Genomic DNA, 18,083 nt, shown 5'->3' on the forward strand with positions numbered 1-18,083 from the left:
TCCACCAACAGCTGGTCATTGACTTCAGGAAGGTGGAGCAGTGCACGTATATCAACGGTGCAGAGGTAGAGATGGTTGAGAGCTTCAGGTTCCTAGAGGTGAACATCACCAATAGCCCATCTTGGTCCAACCACGTAGACACCATGGCTAAGAAAGCACACCAATGCCTCTACTTCCTCAGGAGGCAAAAGAAATTCAGCATGCCCCTGTTGACCCACACCAATTTTTTTCTGTTTAAAAACACAAATGCACCATAGAAGGCATCATACCCAGATGCATCACGGCCTGCTACAGCAACTGTTCTGCCCGTGACCACAAGAAACTGCGGAGTTGTGGGCACAGCTCAGTCCATCTCAAAAACTAGCCTCCCCTCCACGGACTCCATCCACACTTCTCCCTGCCTCGGTAAAGCAGCCGACGTAATCAAAGACTCCACCCACCCCATCTCCTTCCATCGGGCAGAAGATACAAAAGCCTGAAAGCACGTACCACCAGGCTCAAGGACAGCTTCTATCCTGCTGTTAAGACTATTGAACAGACCTTTTGTACATTAAGATGGACTCTTGACCTCAATCTACCTCATCATTGCCCTTGCAATTTGTCTGCCTGCACTCTGTAACTGTAACACTATATTCTGCATTCTGTTATTGCTTTTCCCTTATACTACCTCGATACACTGATGTGATGAAGTGATCCATACGGATGGCATGCGAAATGGAGTTTTTCCACTGCACCTTGGTACATGTGACAATAATAAACCAATTTTTCCCAATGGGCTTCTGTTTAAACCTCTCCCATGCACTGCCCCACCCCACACCCAGAGCAGCTTCCCCATCCCCCTTCCCCAGTACTTGCAGGGGGAGTATCAGTCTGGATTACAGAGCTTCTGTCTTAAATGAGAGCTCAAAGACATAACCTTCTGATTCAGTTGACAGAGCCAGAACATATGACTCACACTTGTTTTCTGGTGACCCAGCAGGTAATGTTACTGCGTCACTTACAGGAAAGGCAGCAAGCTGCCAACCTTTAAAGTCCAGGACCCATTCCTGCCTCCTCTCCTCCCATACCTTGGTGTGGACGGTGAACTTCACTTTGTCCCTCTCACTGACAGCATCTGAGATCTCAACCTGGAGCGAGGAGTCCGTCTGTAGATCTACTGACATGGTCCTTGACTGCATTTAAAAGACACACACACAGGCCTCAGTGATTCATCAAACTGCCAGTTACAAGCACAGATTGATTTTTGAGTATACGATACAAATTGTTAGCACTCCCTGGGGAAGAGTTCGATGGTACAGTGTTGAGGGAGCCTTGCAACTAAACAATTTAAGTTTCAAAATATGCTTTAAAAATTCTAAAATACAAGTGGAGAATATGTCAGCAATTTTATAATGGATGATAGTTCTTGTGTTAATACATCTACATTTATTATCACCAACTTAGATAACATTAAATTTGTTTGGCAGCAGCAGTACAGAGCAAAGACAAAATTACAAAACATAAATGGTGCAAAAAAAAAGGAATAACAAGATAATGTTCATGGATCACTCAAATCTGATGGCGGAGGGGAAGAAGCTGTCCCTGAATCGTTGAGTGTGGGTCTTCGGGCTCCTGTACCTCCTCCCTGATGGTAGTAATGAGAAGAGGGCATGTCCCAGGTGGTGAGGGTCCTTAAAGTAAATAGTTCATGAGGTTTTAAAAACACAAACTTTAATTAGTGTTCAATGTTAGGAGGGCCCTGAATTATGGCCCTTCTTCATGGAGTCTCTACAATTTCTTTGATAAATAAGTTACTTTTTTTTAAAAAAATATTTAGTGCTGTCCTTGCCCTGAGAGTGTGACAGTACAGCATACAGGGAGCTTTACTCCATACCTAACCCATTTTTATAATTTCAAAATATGATTTATTCAAAAAAATTCTAAAACCTACAGATACAGAATGCTCAAGTCAACACTTCCATTACGTGTTATTACTCATCAATGGCGATGCATTAATGTTGAGAGCAAACATTCTCTGGTCCAGATCACGTTGTGATGAAGTCCCTAATTCAAGAAGTGTGTTAGTGAGTAAGTTGTTGGTAAATAGTTCTGGTTGCCCAGCTATAGGGAGCACATCATTAAGCTGGAAAGGGTGCAGAAAGGATTCACGAGGATGTTACCAGGACTGGAGGACTTGAGTTGCAAGAAGAGACGGAATAGGCTGGGATATTTTTTTTTCTCTCTGGAGTGTTGGAGGCTGACAGGTGATCTTTTAGAGGTTTATAAAATCATGAGGGGCATAGACAAGGTGAATGGTCAGGTTTTTTTTCCCCTACCCAGGGTAGGGGAGTCTAAAACTTAGAGGGCACAGATTTAAGGTGAGAGGGGAAAGATTTAAAGAGGACCCGAGGGGCAAATTTTTCCCCCCCACCCACAGAGGGATGTGTGGAACGAGCTGTCAGAGGTGGGTACAATTCCAACGTTTAAAAGACATTTGAAAGGTGCATGGCTCGGAAAGCTTTAGAGTGATATGGGACTGGCTCAGGTAGGCAACTTGATCGGCATGGACAAGTTGGACCAAAGGGCCTGTTTCTGTGCTATATAACTGACTAGGAATAACACACCAGTTATTGCCCACTTGCAAACTTAAAGTAAATAGGACTGTACCCATCCCAGAGTGTTAAATGGGACATCATAGCAAGAATAGAAACACAGAACAACTCAGCGGGTCAGGCAGCATCAGGGGAGAGAAACTTAACTAATATTTCAGATCAATGACCTTGCATCAGTTAAACATAGAACAGTACCGCACAATACAGGCCCTTCGGCCCACAATGTTGTGCCGACCTTTAAACCTCACCGAAGACCATCTAACCCCTTCCTCCCACATATCCCCCTATTTTAAGTTCCTCTATATGCTTATCTAGCAATCTCTTGAATTTGACCAATGCACCTGCCTCTGTCACCACCCCAGGCAGCACATTCCATGCCTCAACCACTCTCTGGGTAAAGAAACCTTCCTCTGACATCTTCCTTGAACTTCCCACCCATTACTTTAAAGCCATGCCCTCTTGTATTGAGATTTGGTGCCCTGGGAAAAAGGCACTGGCTGTCCACTATCTATTCCTCTTAATATTTTGTACATCTCTATCATGTCTCCTCTCACCCTCCTTCCCTCCAAAGAGTAAAGCCCTAGCTCCCTTAGTCTCTCCACATAACGCAAAGTTCTGAGTGCAAGATCAGGTTGGATGGCTTGCTCCTGGCAGAACCAGCTTCTACCAGTACCCACACCAGAGAATCACTTCAACTGTGTACGTGTCTCTCCTCGTGCCAGAGGCTTAATCTCTGTGGGGATACCGTCATCCAACACTGGCACTCAGCTGGATCATACACTCGCTGCTCTTTTGGAGGCAGCAGACACACACAGCTGACAAATGTCAGCATGGGACTGCAAATTAATTAGACAGGATTGAAAGATGTGTTTCATAGCAAAAAAAAACACACACATACCCAATCAGTTGCTCTGAGTACATGATACGCTGCAGCTAACTCGTATCCTACCTGGGTAGTATACAACCCGATGGCAAGATTGAATTCTCCAATTTCAGGTAATCACAAGACAAAGGAGCAGAAGTAGGCCATTCGGCCCATCAAATCTGATCCACAACCTCACCATTGGCTAAACTATTCTCCCATCTAGCCCCAATTTCCCCATATCCCCTGATACCCTGACTAATTAGATACCTATCAATCTCCTCCTTAAACACCCCCAGTGATCAGGCCTCCACAGCTGTATGTGGCAAAGAATTCCATAAATCTATGACCCTCTGGCTAAAGAAATTTCTCCTCATTTCTGTTCTAAATGAGTATCCTCTAATTCTAAGACTTGTGCCTTCCTTCTTTCTTTTTCAATCTTTTTATTAGTTTTCAAATTAATACAAATATACAACATCAGTGTTTGTACATGTAATACACAGATCAGGAGAACAATCATGGCATGGATAATCATAAAGAACAAGTATAAAAAAATCTGTAGATCCAATGATCTCTTAGTAAATGAATATAATATAAAAGAAAGGGAAAAAAAAGGATTATACAAAAAGAAAAAATCCCCAAAACAATAAGAAAAATTATGAACAATATATCAAACCAAACTAAGCTAAGCAGAAAAAAATTTTAAAAGACAAACAGAAAAAAACTGGACTAAAATTTCTCAGTAGAAACAGAGCAATATTACATCATCAACTCCATTCCTTTAAGTTGAAAGGTTATTATAAGGGGATCTATATCACGTGAGACTATTGAATAAATCAAACTTCCTCAAATTTAAGTGAAGGATCAACAGTACCTGATTTTTTCCAAGTTTAAACATGATGTAGTTTGAGAGAACCATTGAAAAGTAGTAGGGGGTATTGGATCCTTCCATTTAAGCAAAATGGATCGTTTGGCCATTAATGTAACAAAAGCAATCATACAGTTAGCAGAAGCAGATAAATGGCCAGACTCTATCCTTGGTCATCCAAAAATTGCAGTGATAGGGTGAGGTTGTAAATCAATCTTCAATACAGTTGAGATAATGTTAAAAATGTCTTTCCAATATTTTTCCAAAAGGGGACAGGACCAAAACATGTCAAAGAAGCCACATTCAATTTACACGAGTCACATACAGGATTTATATGGTTATAAAAACAGGCTAGCTTATCTTTTGACATATAGGTCCTGTGAACTACCTTAAACTGTATCAAAGAGTGTCTGGCACACATTGAAGATGTATTAACTAAATGAAGAATTTTCTTCCAAGTCTCTGTAGGTAAAGATGTCTGGAGTTCACTTTCCCATTCATTATTAATTTTGTCCAGTGGTTCTGGATGAATTTTCATAATTAAATCATAGATTATTGCTATCAAACCCTTCTGACAAGGATTAAAACCGAAAATTTTTTCCATAATTTCAGTTCTGTAAGGTGTCAGAAAAGAGGGTATAGTAGCTTCTAAAAAATTTCTAGTCTGCAATATCAAAAGTACGATCTAGGCAAATTGTATTTGTTAGGCAATTGTTCAAAAGATGAAAAACAGTTATCAACGAATAAATCACAAAAACATACTATTCCCTTCTTTTTCCATATGGAAAGAGCTGAGTCAACTCTGGATGGATGAAAGAAAAAAAATTAGATTGAATAGGACTTGATAGATTAAATTTATTCAATCCAAAAAATTTACAAAATTGAAACCATATTCATATTGTATGTTTAACAATTGGGTTAATCATACGTTTAGCTAATTTGGTAAGTGCAAAAGGGAGTGAAGCTCAAGACTGTGCCCTCGTCCTGGACTCACCCACCAAGGGAAAACAACTTGGCCACATCTACTGTGTCCAGTCCTTTCAACATTTGAAATGTTTCTATGAGGTCCCCTCTCATTCTTCTGTACTCCAGTGAGTACAGTTCAAGAGCCGACAGACACTCCTCGTATGCAAGCCCTTTCATTCCAGGAATCATCCTCGTAAATCTTCTCTGAACCCTCTCCAACATCAGTACATCCTTCCCAAGGGGCCTAAAACTGCACACAGTATTCAAAATGAGGCCTCACCAGTGCCCCATAGAGCCTCAACAACACATCCTTACTTTTATGTTATACCTCTCGAAATGAAAATCTGCTCCCTTTGTCTCCTGATCTACCCAGATCCTCCTACACACACCCTTCTTTCCAAGTCCCAACACCCATCACCTAGTTTCTTTCCCCTCCTCCACCTGCCCATCACCCACTGTTTCCACTCTCCCCACTGTTCCCGTCTACCCTCCCCACCTCCCTTTCTTGATTCCATGCTCCACCTTCTCCTTTCCTGTCAGATTCCACCATGTGCAGTCCTTTGTTGCCTCCACCCATCACCTCCCAGCCTCTGCTCCCATCACCACCCTTCCCTCCCTCACCTGACTACATCTGCCCATCACCCCTCCTCACCTGGATCCTCCTAATCACTTGCCAGCTCATGCCCCACCCTGTTTTACCGGCTACCTCGCCTCTTCACTTTCAGTCCAAATAAAGGGCCTCGACCCAAAACATCGACCGTCCATTTCCCTCTGCGGATGCCGTCTGACCCACTGAGTTCTTCCAACGGTTTGGTTTTCTCTGCTCTGGATTCCAGCATCTGCAGTCTCTTGCACTTCCATACCGAGTACCGAAGACAACAGCTTAACCCAAATCGCAAGATACAGTCAGAGAACAGACGCAACTTTAAAAGAATCTCTATACAACGACAGAGATGGATTCCTGAGGGACAGAGATAGGAGTAAATAGCTTCTGTTGCAATATAAATACATAATGCAGGATTTTCTCTGAAGTCCATTGTTCTGGGGAACTCAAAGCTCCCATATACTGGCACTCAACATTTGTGAAGCGGGCAATTATTTATTAATTGCTCTAGATCATGGAGGCGTGACTGATGAAGCTCCTGGACAAATTCAAGAGTGACACCCAACCAGCCAAATGTGCTGATGGATATTTGGTAATGAGGCATCACATTTGGCTGATGTACGTTCTCCCTCCTCGTCCAGCCTCCATGGTTGGAGCTTGACTAGTCCTAACTGGCACCACCATTCTGTTACAACTTCATGGCTTCTGCCCATCACCCCTTCTCAGAGGGAGATTCTAAATGTGTCTGGCTGGGAGAGTTCCAACAACCTGGATTCGACGCTGACCTCCAGTGCTGTCTGTATGTGGAGTTTGCATGTTCTCCCCGTGACTCTGTGGGCTTCCCCCAGGTGCTCCTGTTTCCTCCCATGTCCCAAAGACATGCGGGGGTCGGTGGGTTAATTGGTTAATGTATATTGACCATGTGGGCAGAGTCAAAGGGAATGTGAGGATTGGCACAAATAGTTGGCAATAGACTCAACGGCTGAAGGGCCTGTTTCTGTGCTGTATAACGATGGCATTCATAAATCAAAGTATTAAGTATAGGAGTTGGGATGTTATGGTGAGGTTGTATGAGACATTGGTGAGGCCAAATTTGGAGCATTGTATGCAGTTCTGGTCACCGAACTCTAGGAAGGATATCAGTAAGATTGAAGAAGTGCAGAGAAGATTTACTAGAATGTTGCCAGGTCTTCAGGAGTTGAGTTACAGGGAAAGATTGAACAGGTTAGGACTTTATTCCTAAGAAGAGCGTAGAAGAATGAGGGGAGATTTGACATAGGTTTACAAAATTATGAGGGGTATAGACAGTAAATATGAGCAGGCTCTTCCCACCTACATTAGGAGAAATAAGTATGAGAGGACATGGCTTTAGGGTGAAAGGGGAAAGGTTTAGGGGGAACTTCTTCACTCAGAGAGTGGTGGGAGTGTGGAACGAGCTGCCATCTGACATGGTAAATGTGGGCTCATTCTTAACTTTTAAGAATAAATTGGATAGATACATGGACAGGAGAGGTCTGGAGGGTTATGGACCAAGTACAGGTCAATGGGACTAGAGGAATAAAATTTTGGCATGGACTAGAAGGGCCAAATGGCCCATTTTCTGTGCCGTAGTGTTCTATGACACCAGAATGAATGGCAGATTCACTCAAGCACAAGTGGGGAACCATGCATGCTGGAGAGCAAATGCAGAAACGAAAAATGTACTGGTCCCATCCAAGATGTTTGATTTTTAACATCATAAACCTGCCTCCCCCACCTTTACCTTCTTTGGCTACCAAAAATGTCTCAACCTTGGGTTTAACATTAACTGATCCAGTCACTTATGTTGTTTGCAGAGAGAAAAAAAAAAGAAGTTTCAAACTTCAGTCAGCCTGTGTGTAGAATTATTCCCCCCAATTCACTCCCCAACCCTCACCAATTTTTAAATCGATGCACCACAGAAAGCATCCTATCCGGATGCATCACGGTTTGGTACGGCAACTGCTCTGCCCGGGACCGCAAGAAGCTGCGGAGTTGTGGACACGGCCCAGCACATCACGGAAACCAGCCTCCCCTCCATGGACTCTGTCTACCCTTCTTGCTGCCTTGGTAAAGCAGCCGGCATAATCAAAGACCCCACCCACCCCAGACATTCTCTCTTCTCCCATCGGGCCTGAAAGCACGCACCACCAGGCTCCAGGAAAGTTTCTATCCCAGTTATAAGACTATCGAACTGTCCCCTTGACCTCAATCTACCTCGTCATGACTTTACATCTTATTGTCTGCCTGCACTGTACCTTCTCCATAGCTGTTAAACTTTATTGTGCATTGTTATTGTTTTACCGTGTACTACCTCAACGTACTGTGTAAGGAATTGATCTGTATGAATAGGATACAAGACAAGTTTTCCACTGCACCTCAGTACGTGTGACTAATGAACCAATTCCAAATCGCGACACCAAATTTTTTAAGACTGTAGCATCAATCCCCCACACCTCCCGAACCCCAGAGTCTCAACCAACAGAAAGCTAAAAGCCTCAGATTAAATATTTCATGTGATAGATGCCACCTCCAACAGTGCAACATTACAAGCAAATGGAGCAGCAGGTGCAGTGTAATTGGCATGCATTACAAGACTCGAGCCTCTGTAGGAATGATGAACGAGAGCGAGATAATGAAATGGTGCTGGCCAACACCATCCTCTCCCTCCACGGGCACACCAGACTTGGCCAAGATCACAGGCAGGACCTCCCGTCAACCGCCCAAGGCATCATGTACAGAGACAATGAACAGGACAGCAAGTGCTTATCAATACTGACACCACACAGTGCTCGGATTTGAACATCTTCACCCTTGCAGGTCTGAATTTCTGGGTTACCTCAGCTCTTAGGTCTCTGCTTACAACTTGACACTTTGGCAGCGGACTACTTGACTTGCAGAGGCAGTGGGCATCAGAAGCTCTCCCTCACAAGCTGAACTCTCAGCAGCTGCCCTGATTAAACCAGTGCACAGCACATTAGGAGACTGTAGTTAGAAAATATACTCGAGCTTGTGGCCCTGGCTAATAAGCACAGTGAAAGGCCAAGCCAGAATCCAGCTGCTGGAGGGATAGCGCCAAGAATTACAGTAAAACTCTATAATGGATCATCTGACTACAGGTCTCCACAGCTTATGAACACCTGACTTGTGTACAGCCCGTACATACAGATAAGCATTTGGGAGTCTGGTGGGATGGATTTGCTGGCTGCTGCAGGCATCTTCTGCTGTGGAGGAGCTCTGTTTGCGGATGCATTTCTGAACAGTTCACAGGAATGGAGCCATGCTATAACCTGTATTCAGAAACCCCCACTGTTCGATTTCTGGCTCACTGGGTAATGTCTGCTCCTTTTCCCCCCCACTCACTGGGGCCACAGTTCTTGCCCTCTTTTTCCATTCACTCAGGATCCATCTCAATTTACCTAGATCATTGGAAAATGTGTTATCATACAGTGTTACATCTTCAAAAAAAAGACGACTAAAATGATTGTTGGACTATTAACAGAAATAACATCTAAAAATCCTGAAAGTCTGCCACCAAAGTCCCAATTGTGCCAGATTATTAGAGCTTTACTGCAAACCAAGACCCCTCAAAGGTTGGCAGCCAGTACAGGAACAAACTCCCCCAACTCTTCCAATGTCTGGGGGGATTATATGTAACCACTCCCCCCCCCCCAATCCCACCCCCTCGGAATAAAACATGCAATGCTTTGTGGGAGGTTGCAAAGGACAAGGAAATTGTTGCATTTTCTGCAAGAACACCACCATTGATATAGATGGGTACTTGATGGTTAGCATTGACACAATGGGCTGAAGGGCCTGTTTCCATACTGTATAACACTAGCTACTTCATTGAAGCTGAGTTGTCCTGGGGTGGAAAGTTGGTTATGAAAGACAGGCTTCTGTTTTTTTAACAAGTCTTTAGCTGCCTGGCCTCCCAAGTGCTGGAACACCCATCTTAATTCTCTCCCACTATCCAAGATGTCCCTTACAACCTCCTTCTTTAACCGAACTTACAGTCACATCTTTGTGGTAAAGTAGCAACTTCATTCGATTACATTCCTGCGAATCCTACTGGAACACTTTCCTGTGGTAAGGGTGCTGTATACACAAGAGTTGTCAACCTGGGTTTAAAGTTCACAAGGCAAAATATACAAAACTAACTGGGGAAAAAAGGACCAAAGTTCAAACTTTCAACTCTTTTACAAATAGAAACAGAAAAACCTACAGCACATACAGGCCCTTCGGCCCACAAAGCTGTGCTGAACATGTCTCTACCTTAGAAATTACTAGGCTTACCCATAGCCCTCTATTTTTCTAAGCTCCATGTACCCATCCAAAAGTCTCTTAAAAGACCCTATCGTATCCGCCTCCACCACTGTTTCTGGCAGTCCATTCCACGCAATCACCACTGAGTAAAAAAAACTTACCCCGACATCTCCTCTATACCTACTCCCCAGCACCTTAAACCTGTCCTCTTGTGGCAACCATTTCAGCCCTGGGGAAAAGCCTCTGACTATCCACACGATCAATGCCTCTCATCATCTTATACACCTCTATCAGGTCCCCCCCTCATTCTCTGTCGCTCCAAGGAGAAAAGGCCGAGTTCACTCAACCTGTTTTCATAAGACATGCTCCCCAATCCAGGCAACATCCTTGTAAATCTCTTCTGTACCCTTTCTATGGCTTCCACATCCTTCCTGTAGTGAGGTGACCAGAATTGAGCACAGTACTCCAAATGGGCTCCCCACTTCTTCTCTTGTACTCGCACCTAACTCGACTGGATGAGACTGTAACCAAGCCAAACTTGCAGATGGTAAACTCAATGAGAAAAATTTAAGCAGATGGTCATCAAGCAGAGATGAACGCTCAGACTGATACCGAGTACAGTTCACCAGATCCAACTGCAAGTTAACAGGTGCAAATTAATAATCAGCCAACTCCCATCGAACCAGTGATCGACTCCCAGTCATCCAAGAACTCAATGAGCAGAGGCTACAAGCCCTGAGCCTGTGACAACATTCAATTATGTCATGGTTGACACATACCCAAACTTCATCTATCCAACATTCCTGTGCACCCTCAAACTGCCCATTAACTCCTGGCCTCAAGAGCTTCCACAGCAACCAATTAACTTCACAGCCCCCACATCATTGGGATGTGGGAGGAAACCGGAGCACCCGGGGGGAAACCCACACGGTCACAGGGAGAACATGCAAACTCCCCACAGACAGCATCAGGGGTCAAAATCGAACCCAGGTCACTCTACTTACTGCGCCACCTTTTATTCATATAGTTTCCTTAAGACACAGGATGCTGCCATTTGGCCCATTGAGTCTGTCTCTTCTCTCAGAGGACACCCTTCCCCCCCACAACCTGTTCTCTCTCACGTGCTCAAGTCTCTCCTGCCACCCACCTGCAATAAAAGGTCATTCACAGCAGCCAATTAACCTACCAACCCCGTCAGTCCTGGGGATGAGAGGGGAACTCAGAGCACCCGTGGGAAACCAACAATGTCACAGGGAGAATGTGCAAATGCCACACAGACAGCGCCGGAGGTCGGGATCGAACCTGGGTCTCTGGAGCGGTAAGGCAGCGGCTTTACCCACTGTGCTGCCTGGAAATTGAACCCAGGGCGATTGCTTGGAAGGCAGTGTTGCTTATTGCTATACCACCACTACGCACTGATGAATGAATACACAAGCCCAGGTTAACAACCAATTTATAGACACCCCTACACAAGCAAGCTCCCATAATATTATCAAATTCAGAAGCCCAACATGCGTTCATTCATAAGAACAGCAGAACTGGTTTCCTCTCTCTCCACCTTAATAAATTCTCTCTCTCATCAGTCTGAAGCGTTTTCAATGCCATTCATTAGAACACCATGGAAGTATGGTTACCACATTGATGCACTTTCCGACGTGAACAATATCAGTTCAAGGACACCTGCAAAGACAGAACCCAGGGACAACCTGTGCAAGTGCTTCCTGGTTTCACTTTGCACTACATGAAAGATACACTGCTGTCAGATTAGCTTTTAGATGCTCAGATAATTGGCAGAAGCCCAGATTACCTGATTCAGCGCTGTTCATTGAGAAATAAATATTGGACACAGGAAGAACACCCATGCACTTTTGCAAATAACAGGCATGGGATGTTCTGCACCTTGCCGGAAAGGAGACACGTGAATGGTAGGGCCCTGGGGAGCATTGTAGAATAGAGGAACCTAGGAGTACAAGATTCCCTAAAAGTAGTGTCACAGATAGACGGGGTGGTAAAGGTAGCTTTTGACACGGTGGCCTTTATCAATCAGGGCACTGAGTATAGAAGTTGGGATGATATGCTGCAGTTGTATGAGACGTTGATGAGGCTCCATTTGGAATATTGTGTTCGGTTTCGGTCACCCTGCTACAGGAAAGATGCCATTAAGCTGGAAAGAGTGCAGAGGAGATTTACGAGGATGTTGCCGGGACTCGAGGGACTGAGTTATGGAGAGAGGTTGGGACTCTCTTCTTTCATTGGAGCGTAGGAGAATGAGGGGTGATCTTATGGAGATGTACAAAATCACGTAGAGAATAGATAGGGTCAATGCGGACAGCATTTTTCCCACGGTTGGGAAAAATCAAGAACTAGAGGGCATAGGTTTAAGGTGAGAAGGGAGAAATTTAATAGAAACCTGAGGGGTAACTTTTTCAACCCAAAGGGTGGTCAGTATATGGAATGAGCTGCCAGAGGAAGTGGTTGAGGCGGGTAATATTAACAACATTTAAAAGGAGCTTGGACAGATACATAGACAGGAAAGGTTTAGAGGGATATGGACTAAAGGTAAGCAAATGGGACTGGCTTAGATAGGAATCTTGATCAGCGTGGACCAGTTGGGCCGAAGGGCCTGTTTCTGTGCTGTATGACTCTATGACATCTCTGAGTGTGGCAAACCTTCTGTCTGACTCCTCATACCAGGCAGCACGGAGCTGCAATTTTGGGCTCAAACCTTCAAGTGCTTGCACCCTACGTCTCCAAATCCATGGGAAAAGTGCCAAGTTTAGGTTGGCTTTAATTTGTTCATGGGGGTGTGTACGTCACTGGCATTGCCAGGATTTAAAGCTCATTCCCAGCTGCCCTCAAACTGAGGAGGCAGAACTGGAGTCAACTATATTGGTGGAGACACAAGAGACTGCAGATGCTGGAATCTACTGGGGGAACTCAGTGGGTCGGTCATATTGCTTGGCCTGGAGTCACATACAAGCCAGACTGGGCAAGGACAGTACACTTCCTTGCTTGAAGGAAATTTAGGATCTTTGAAAACAATTCAGTGGTTTCATAGTTACGGATCGCAAAAAACTCTAGATTTAAATTACATGAAGGGGGATCTCACTGAAACCCACTGAATACCAAAAGGCTTGGATAGAGTGGACGCTGAGAGGATGTTTCCATTAGTGGGAGAGTCTTAGGATCAGAGGGCACAGCCTCAGAATAAAAGGGACATCCCTTTTGAACTGTGATGAGGAGGAATTTCTTCAGCCAGAGGGTGGTGAATCTGTGGAATTCGTTGCCAAAGAGGGCTGTGGAGGCCAAGTCATTGGGTGTATTTAAGGGAGAGATTGATAGGCTCTTGATTGGTGGGGGGGGGGGGTTGGAAGAAACAAAATCAGCCACATTTGAATGGTGAAGCAGACTCAGTAGGCCAAATGGCCTAATTCTGCTCCTATATCTTATGGAATTTAAAAGCTCTGGAAGCCATGGCGGGATTTAAGCTCACTCCTCTATATCAGTGGTCCAGAAGTCCAGCTGTTAGTCTACTAACTTAACCACTGCACCAGGATACCCTTCCACCAAGCTTTAACCTCCTTTCACAGCAGAACAGAATTTGCAATCACAAGCTTAGCCACGTTAGGATAAGACGAAAGGGGAGGACCGTGTGCGTCTTCGCCATCCACCTCATGGCCTCTCATCTCCATTCCTCTGCTGCCCAAGTTTACTTGAGCACAATGCTGGACTGGGGCAGAGAACCACAATGCACGCTACAGTCAAACTGCCTCAAGCTAACAGGGCAATTTGGGTGAAATACACACAGTCGCTGCTTATTTATAAAACAGACTCAGAAGTCAGGACAGTACTAAGTAGACCAAAAAACAAAGAGCTGTCGATGTGTTTTCAACATAAAACTGACCCATCTCGCATCAGGAGTTTAGCAGCAAAGAAAATGCTTTGCCATCTTATGAAAGTAGGGCATGCCGAACACATGACAGTTTTGCTGAAATTCAGATCCGGAAGCATGTTATTTACCGATGTCCCAGTTTCCAAAATTCAACCCACATATAAATAGAATATCTATCAATCTAATACAATAATTAAAACAAAAATTGAAAAGGATCTGGAGAAATGCAAACAACTTGCCTCTCCCTGTCAGGAAGTACCAAGACATTATTCCTATTTCTCATGAAATGGGAGGGTATTTGGCCCATCAAGTCTAGTTCAGCTCTCAGAACATTTCTATCAGCCAACAAAGTATCAAAGATAGAGGTGAAATATTGGAAAAGTTGCAACCAGTTTGCACACAGAAGCTTTTCCCAGGTAGAAAGGAAATTTAAAAGTGACCTGGATCATTCAGTGCTGGTGGTTGAGGACAACTAGCTGGAGGAACTCAGCAGACCGAGCAGCATCTGTTGGGGAGGAAAGGAATTGTCAATGTTTCCAGTTAAAACCCTGCATCAGGGCCGAGAGGGTAGATGACCAGTGGCAAAACAGAAGCTGGAGGTGATTGGTGGACTGAGGAAGGGTAAAGGACAATGGGCAGGTTGAGCCAGGTAGGTGGCATTGGGAGATATAGGCAGGACTGGACATCCAGTGAATCAGATTCCGACTTATTATCACTGACTTGTATGATGTGAAATTTGTTGTTTTGTGGCAGAACAGTGCAAAGACAAAATTACTATAAAATTAAAGAAACAAATAATGCAAAACAAAAAGAGGTAGCGTTCATGGAACGTTCAGAAATCTGATGGCGGAGGGGAAGAAGCTGTTTCTGAATCGTTGAGTGTGGGTCTTCAGGCTCCTGTACCTCCTCCGCGATGGATAAAGGTGGGGTGGTGGGTACCGAGAAATTGGAAGTTGTTAAAAGGGGGCATGTGAGGTGTCTCAGATGAAGTGGGAAGGGATTGGACAAGAGGAGACAGGATAGACTCAAGGTACGAGGAGATTTTTTGACAATTCTTTCCCACCCCAGCAGATGCTGCTCGACCCACTAAGTTCCTCCAGCAGATCGTTTGTCGCTCCAGATTCCAGCATCCACAGTCTCTTGCATCTCTGTGATGGTTGAGGGGAAAAGGAGAAGTTCCCAGCCATCATAGAGACATTCAGCATGGAGACTGGCCCTTCAGCCCAAATCATCCACATCAATTATGTTGCCTAGCAAGCTAGGCCCATCTGCCTGTGTTTGGCCCATAGCCCTTTAAACCTCCCCCATCCACGTACTTATCTAGATAGCTTTTAATCATTGCTAAATTTGCCCACCTCGACCACTATTTCTGGCAGCTCATTCCAAATATGCACCACCTTCTGTGTGAAGTTGCCGCCCCTGATGTCCCTTTTAAATCTCTCTCCTCCGATCTTAAACCTATGCCCTCTTCTTTTTAGCACTCCCTCCCTGGGAAAAAGACCGCACACTTTCAACCTGCCAATGCCCCTTCTATAACTCTACCAGGTCACCCCTCAATCTCCTACCTTCCAGGGAATAAAGTCCTAGTCTACGCAACCTCTCCCTGTAACTCAATCCCCCTCCACCCCCCCCCCCCACCCCCAAGTCCAGGCAACATCCTGGTAAATCTTTTCTGCAGACTTTCCAGTTTAGTAACATCCTGGTAAATCTTTTCTGCAGACTTTCCAGTTTAGTAAATTCTTTCCTGTAACAGGGAGACCAAAACTGTAACTCTTCTACCAATGGTGGCCATTGCATCTTTCACATCCACCCCCAAGGGAAGGCAGGGCTTTGGTTTAACACCTCCCCATTAAACAGTACCCCACTCCAAACACGTAGCTCTCCCTCTGCACGGCCCCTTCTGACAGTGGCCTAGTTTATGGGGCTCAGCTCCCTTAAATCGGGTGGGGGGGGGGCTGTCAGGAGGCAGGAATAGTACTCGGTGATTCCATTCATTAGATACAACAACAGGAGGTGTGGGAACAGGAAAAAAAGGACAGAGGCACAGACAGACAAACAGAACAAACGCAGACTGAAGATAAGTCGGGGGGGGTGGAATTATCAAATGTTAAACAAAAAACAAATTGCAATTGACTGCAGGCAGCAAAATGCAAGGGAGGGAGTGCATAGACTGGAGGATTTAATGAGTAAGAGGTTTAAAAATGTTAAAATAGAGTTGCTTCTTTGCAAATGAAATTAAAGTGCAGATTACAGAGCACTGTCTCTCCCTCTCAGCACGACTGCCTGCATCAGCTGACCCATTTCTTAACAGGTCTGCTGATTTACGGACGAAGGCAAAAGGGTTTTACTTTGTTTATTCGGGTTGTTCGTTAAAAGACATTACCTTGTAGTCTTCCCCCTCGAACAGGTGAGTGTGCTCCTCCATGGCTGCTTGTGCTCTGCTGACCTGGGCTCCTCCAGTCCAGGCTGGGAGGATTCCTCAAACGGGTGGGAGGTCCAGACTGCCCGCGAACAGCCGCACGCCCTCTTGTTAACGCGCACGCCTCTTCGGTTGCTCGCCCCGTCGCTTCTCCGATTGGCTCGGCCGCTCGCCTCTCTGCCTCCCATTGGTCTTCCCCACCCGTCAATCAAATGCGGTCCGCCCCGTTCTTAAGGGTAAACAGGTATCACACAGTTTTGTATTTGGTAATAATTATTATTTTAACTCTCTACCCACCCGCCCGGCTTAACGTGACTAAAGCCATAAAAAAAGCCTTTCTTTTCAAAACATCACGGGATTCAAGAGGATGATTTTCTCCTTTAATGGGGGAAGTGAAGTTAAGAAAAGTCTATGTAATATTGTTAACTAAATATGTGGTTTAAGAGTGGGAACCGAACATCCCGATAGTTTTACTTCGATTTCTGACGGAGAGACTGTTTGACTGAACTCCGGGGAGAGAAATTTCCAGACTGACTGCCTCCTCCAGCGGCCCCGTCAGCTGACCGGCCCAGCTCCCGCCAGCCTCCGCGGAAGATTCTCGTTTGGGCGGGAAGTTTGAGCAGCGCTTCGCGGAGCCAGGAGAGGCGGTGTCGTCACGGCTCCGGCGTGGGTGACGTCACGGCTTCGGTGGCGCGAATTACGAGCGGTGACGTCGGGATCCAGGTGTTGCGATGACGTCACGGGCGTGCTATCAGGTGAGGGTGACGTCGGGATCCAGCTGTTGGGATGACGTCACGAGCGTGCTATCAGGTGAGGGTGACGTCGGGATCCAGCTGATGGGATGACGTCACGAGCGTGCTATCAGGTGAGGGTGACGTCGGGATCCAGGTGTTGGGATGATGTCACGGGCGTGCTATCAGACAGGTGAGGGTGACGTTGGGATCCAGGTGTTGGGATGACGTCACGGCTTCATTGGCGCGACTTACGAGGGCTGACTTCGGGATCCAGGTGTTGGGATGACGTCACAACTTTGGTGGCGCGAATTACAAGGGGTGACTTCGGAATCCAGGTGTTGGGATGACGTCACGGTCGTGCTATCAGACAGGTGAGGGTAACGTCGGGATCCAGGTGTTGGGATGATGTCACGGGCGTGCTATCAGACAGGTGAGGGTGACGTTGGGATCCAGGTGTTGGGATGACGTCACGGCTTCATTGGCGCGACTTACGAGGGCTGACTTCGGGATCCAGGTGTTGGGATGACGTCACAACTTTGGTGGCGCGAATTACAAGGGGTGACTTCGGAATCCAGGTGTTGGGATGACGTCACGGTCGTGCTATCAGACAGGTGAGGGTAACGTCGGGATCCAGGTGTTGGGATGATGTCACGGGCGTGCTATCAGACAGGTGAGGGTGACGTTGGGATCCAGGTGTTGGGATGATGTCACGGCTTCATTGGCGCGACTTACGAGGGCTGACTTCGGGATCCAGGTGTTGGGATGACGTCACAACTTTGGTGGCGCGAATTACAAGGGGTGACTTCGGAATCCAGGTGTTGGGATGACGTCACGGGCGTGCTATCAGACAGGTGAGGGTGACG

The 18,083-nt window shown here is 45.7% G+C and overlaps 1 protein-coding gene across 4 annotated transcripts in view; it reads right to left on the reverse strand.

The window, feature by feature from the left end:
* LOC127587025 (sorting nexin-32-like) overlaps window positions 1-17,210 on the reverse strand; it is a 43,033-nt gene extending 25,823 nt beyond the window's left edge. The window contains exons 1-3 of one of the 4 annotated variants that reach the window (XM_052045157.1): window positions 16,451-17,210; window positions 14,508-14,572; window positions 1,068-1,172 (exon numbers count right to left, since the gene is read on the reverse strand). In XM_052045157.1, the coding sequence (XP_051901117.1) occupies window positions 1,068-1,172; window positions 14,508-14,516 (114 nt within the window). In that variant the 5' untranslated portion in view covers window positions 14,517-14,572; window positions 16,451-17,210. Of the gene's footprint in view, window positions 1-1,067; window positions 1,173-9,923; window positions 10,131-14,306; window positions 14,452-14,507; window positions 14,573-16,450 lie in introns of those variants that run through there. The other 3 variants (XM_052045155.1, XM_052045158.1, XM_052045156.1) reach the window with 3 other exon arrangements.
* Between the last annotated feature and the right edge of the window lie 873 nt (window positions 17,211-18,083).

Source organism: Pristis pectinata, chromosome 38 (assembly GCF_009764475.1).
Source record: "Pristis pectinata isolate sPriPec2 chromosome 38, sPriPec2.1.pri, whole genome shotgun sequence".
Classification (NCBI taxonomy): domain Eukaryota; kingdom Metazoa; phylum Chordata; class Chondrichthyes; order Rhinopristiformes; family Pristidae; genus Pristis; species Pristis pectinata.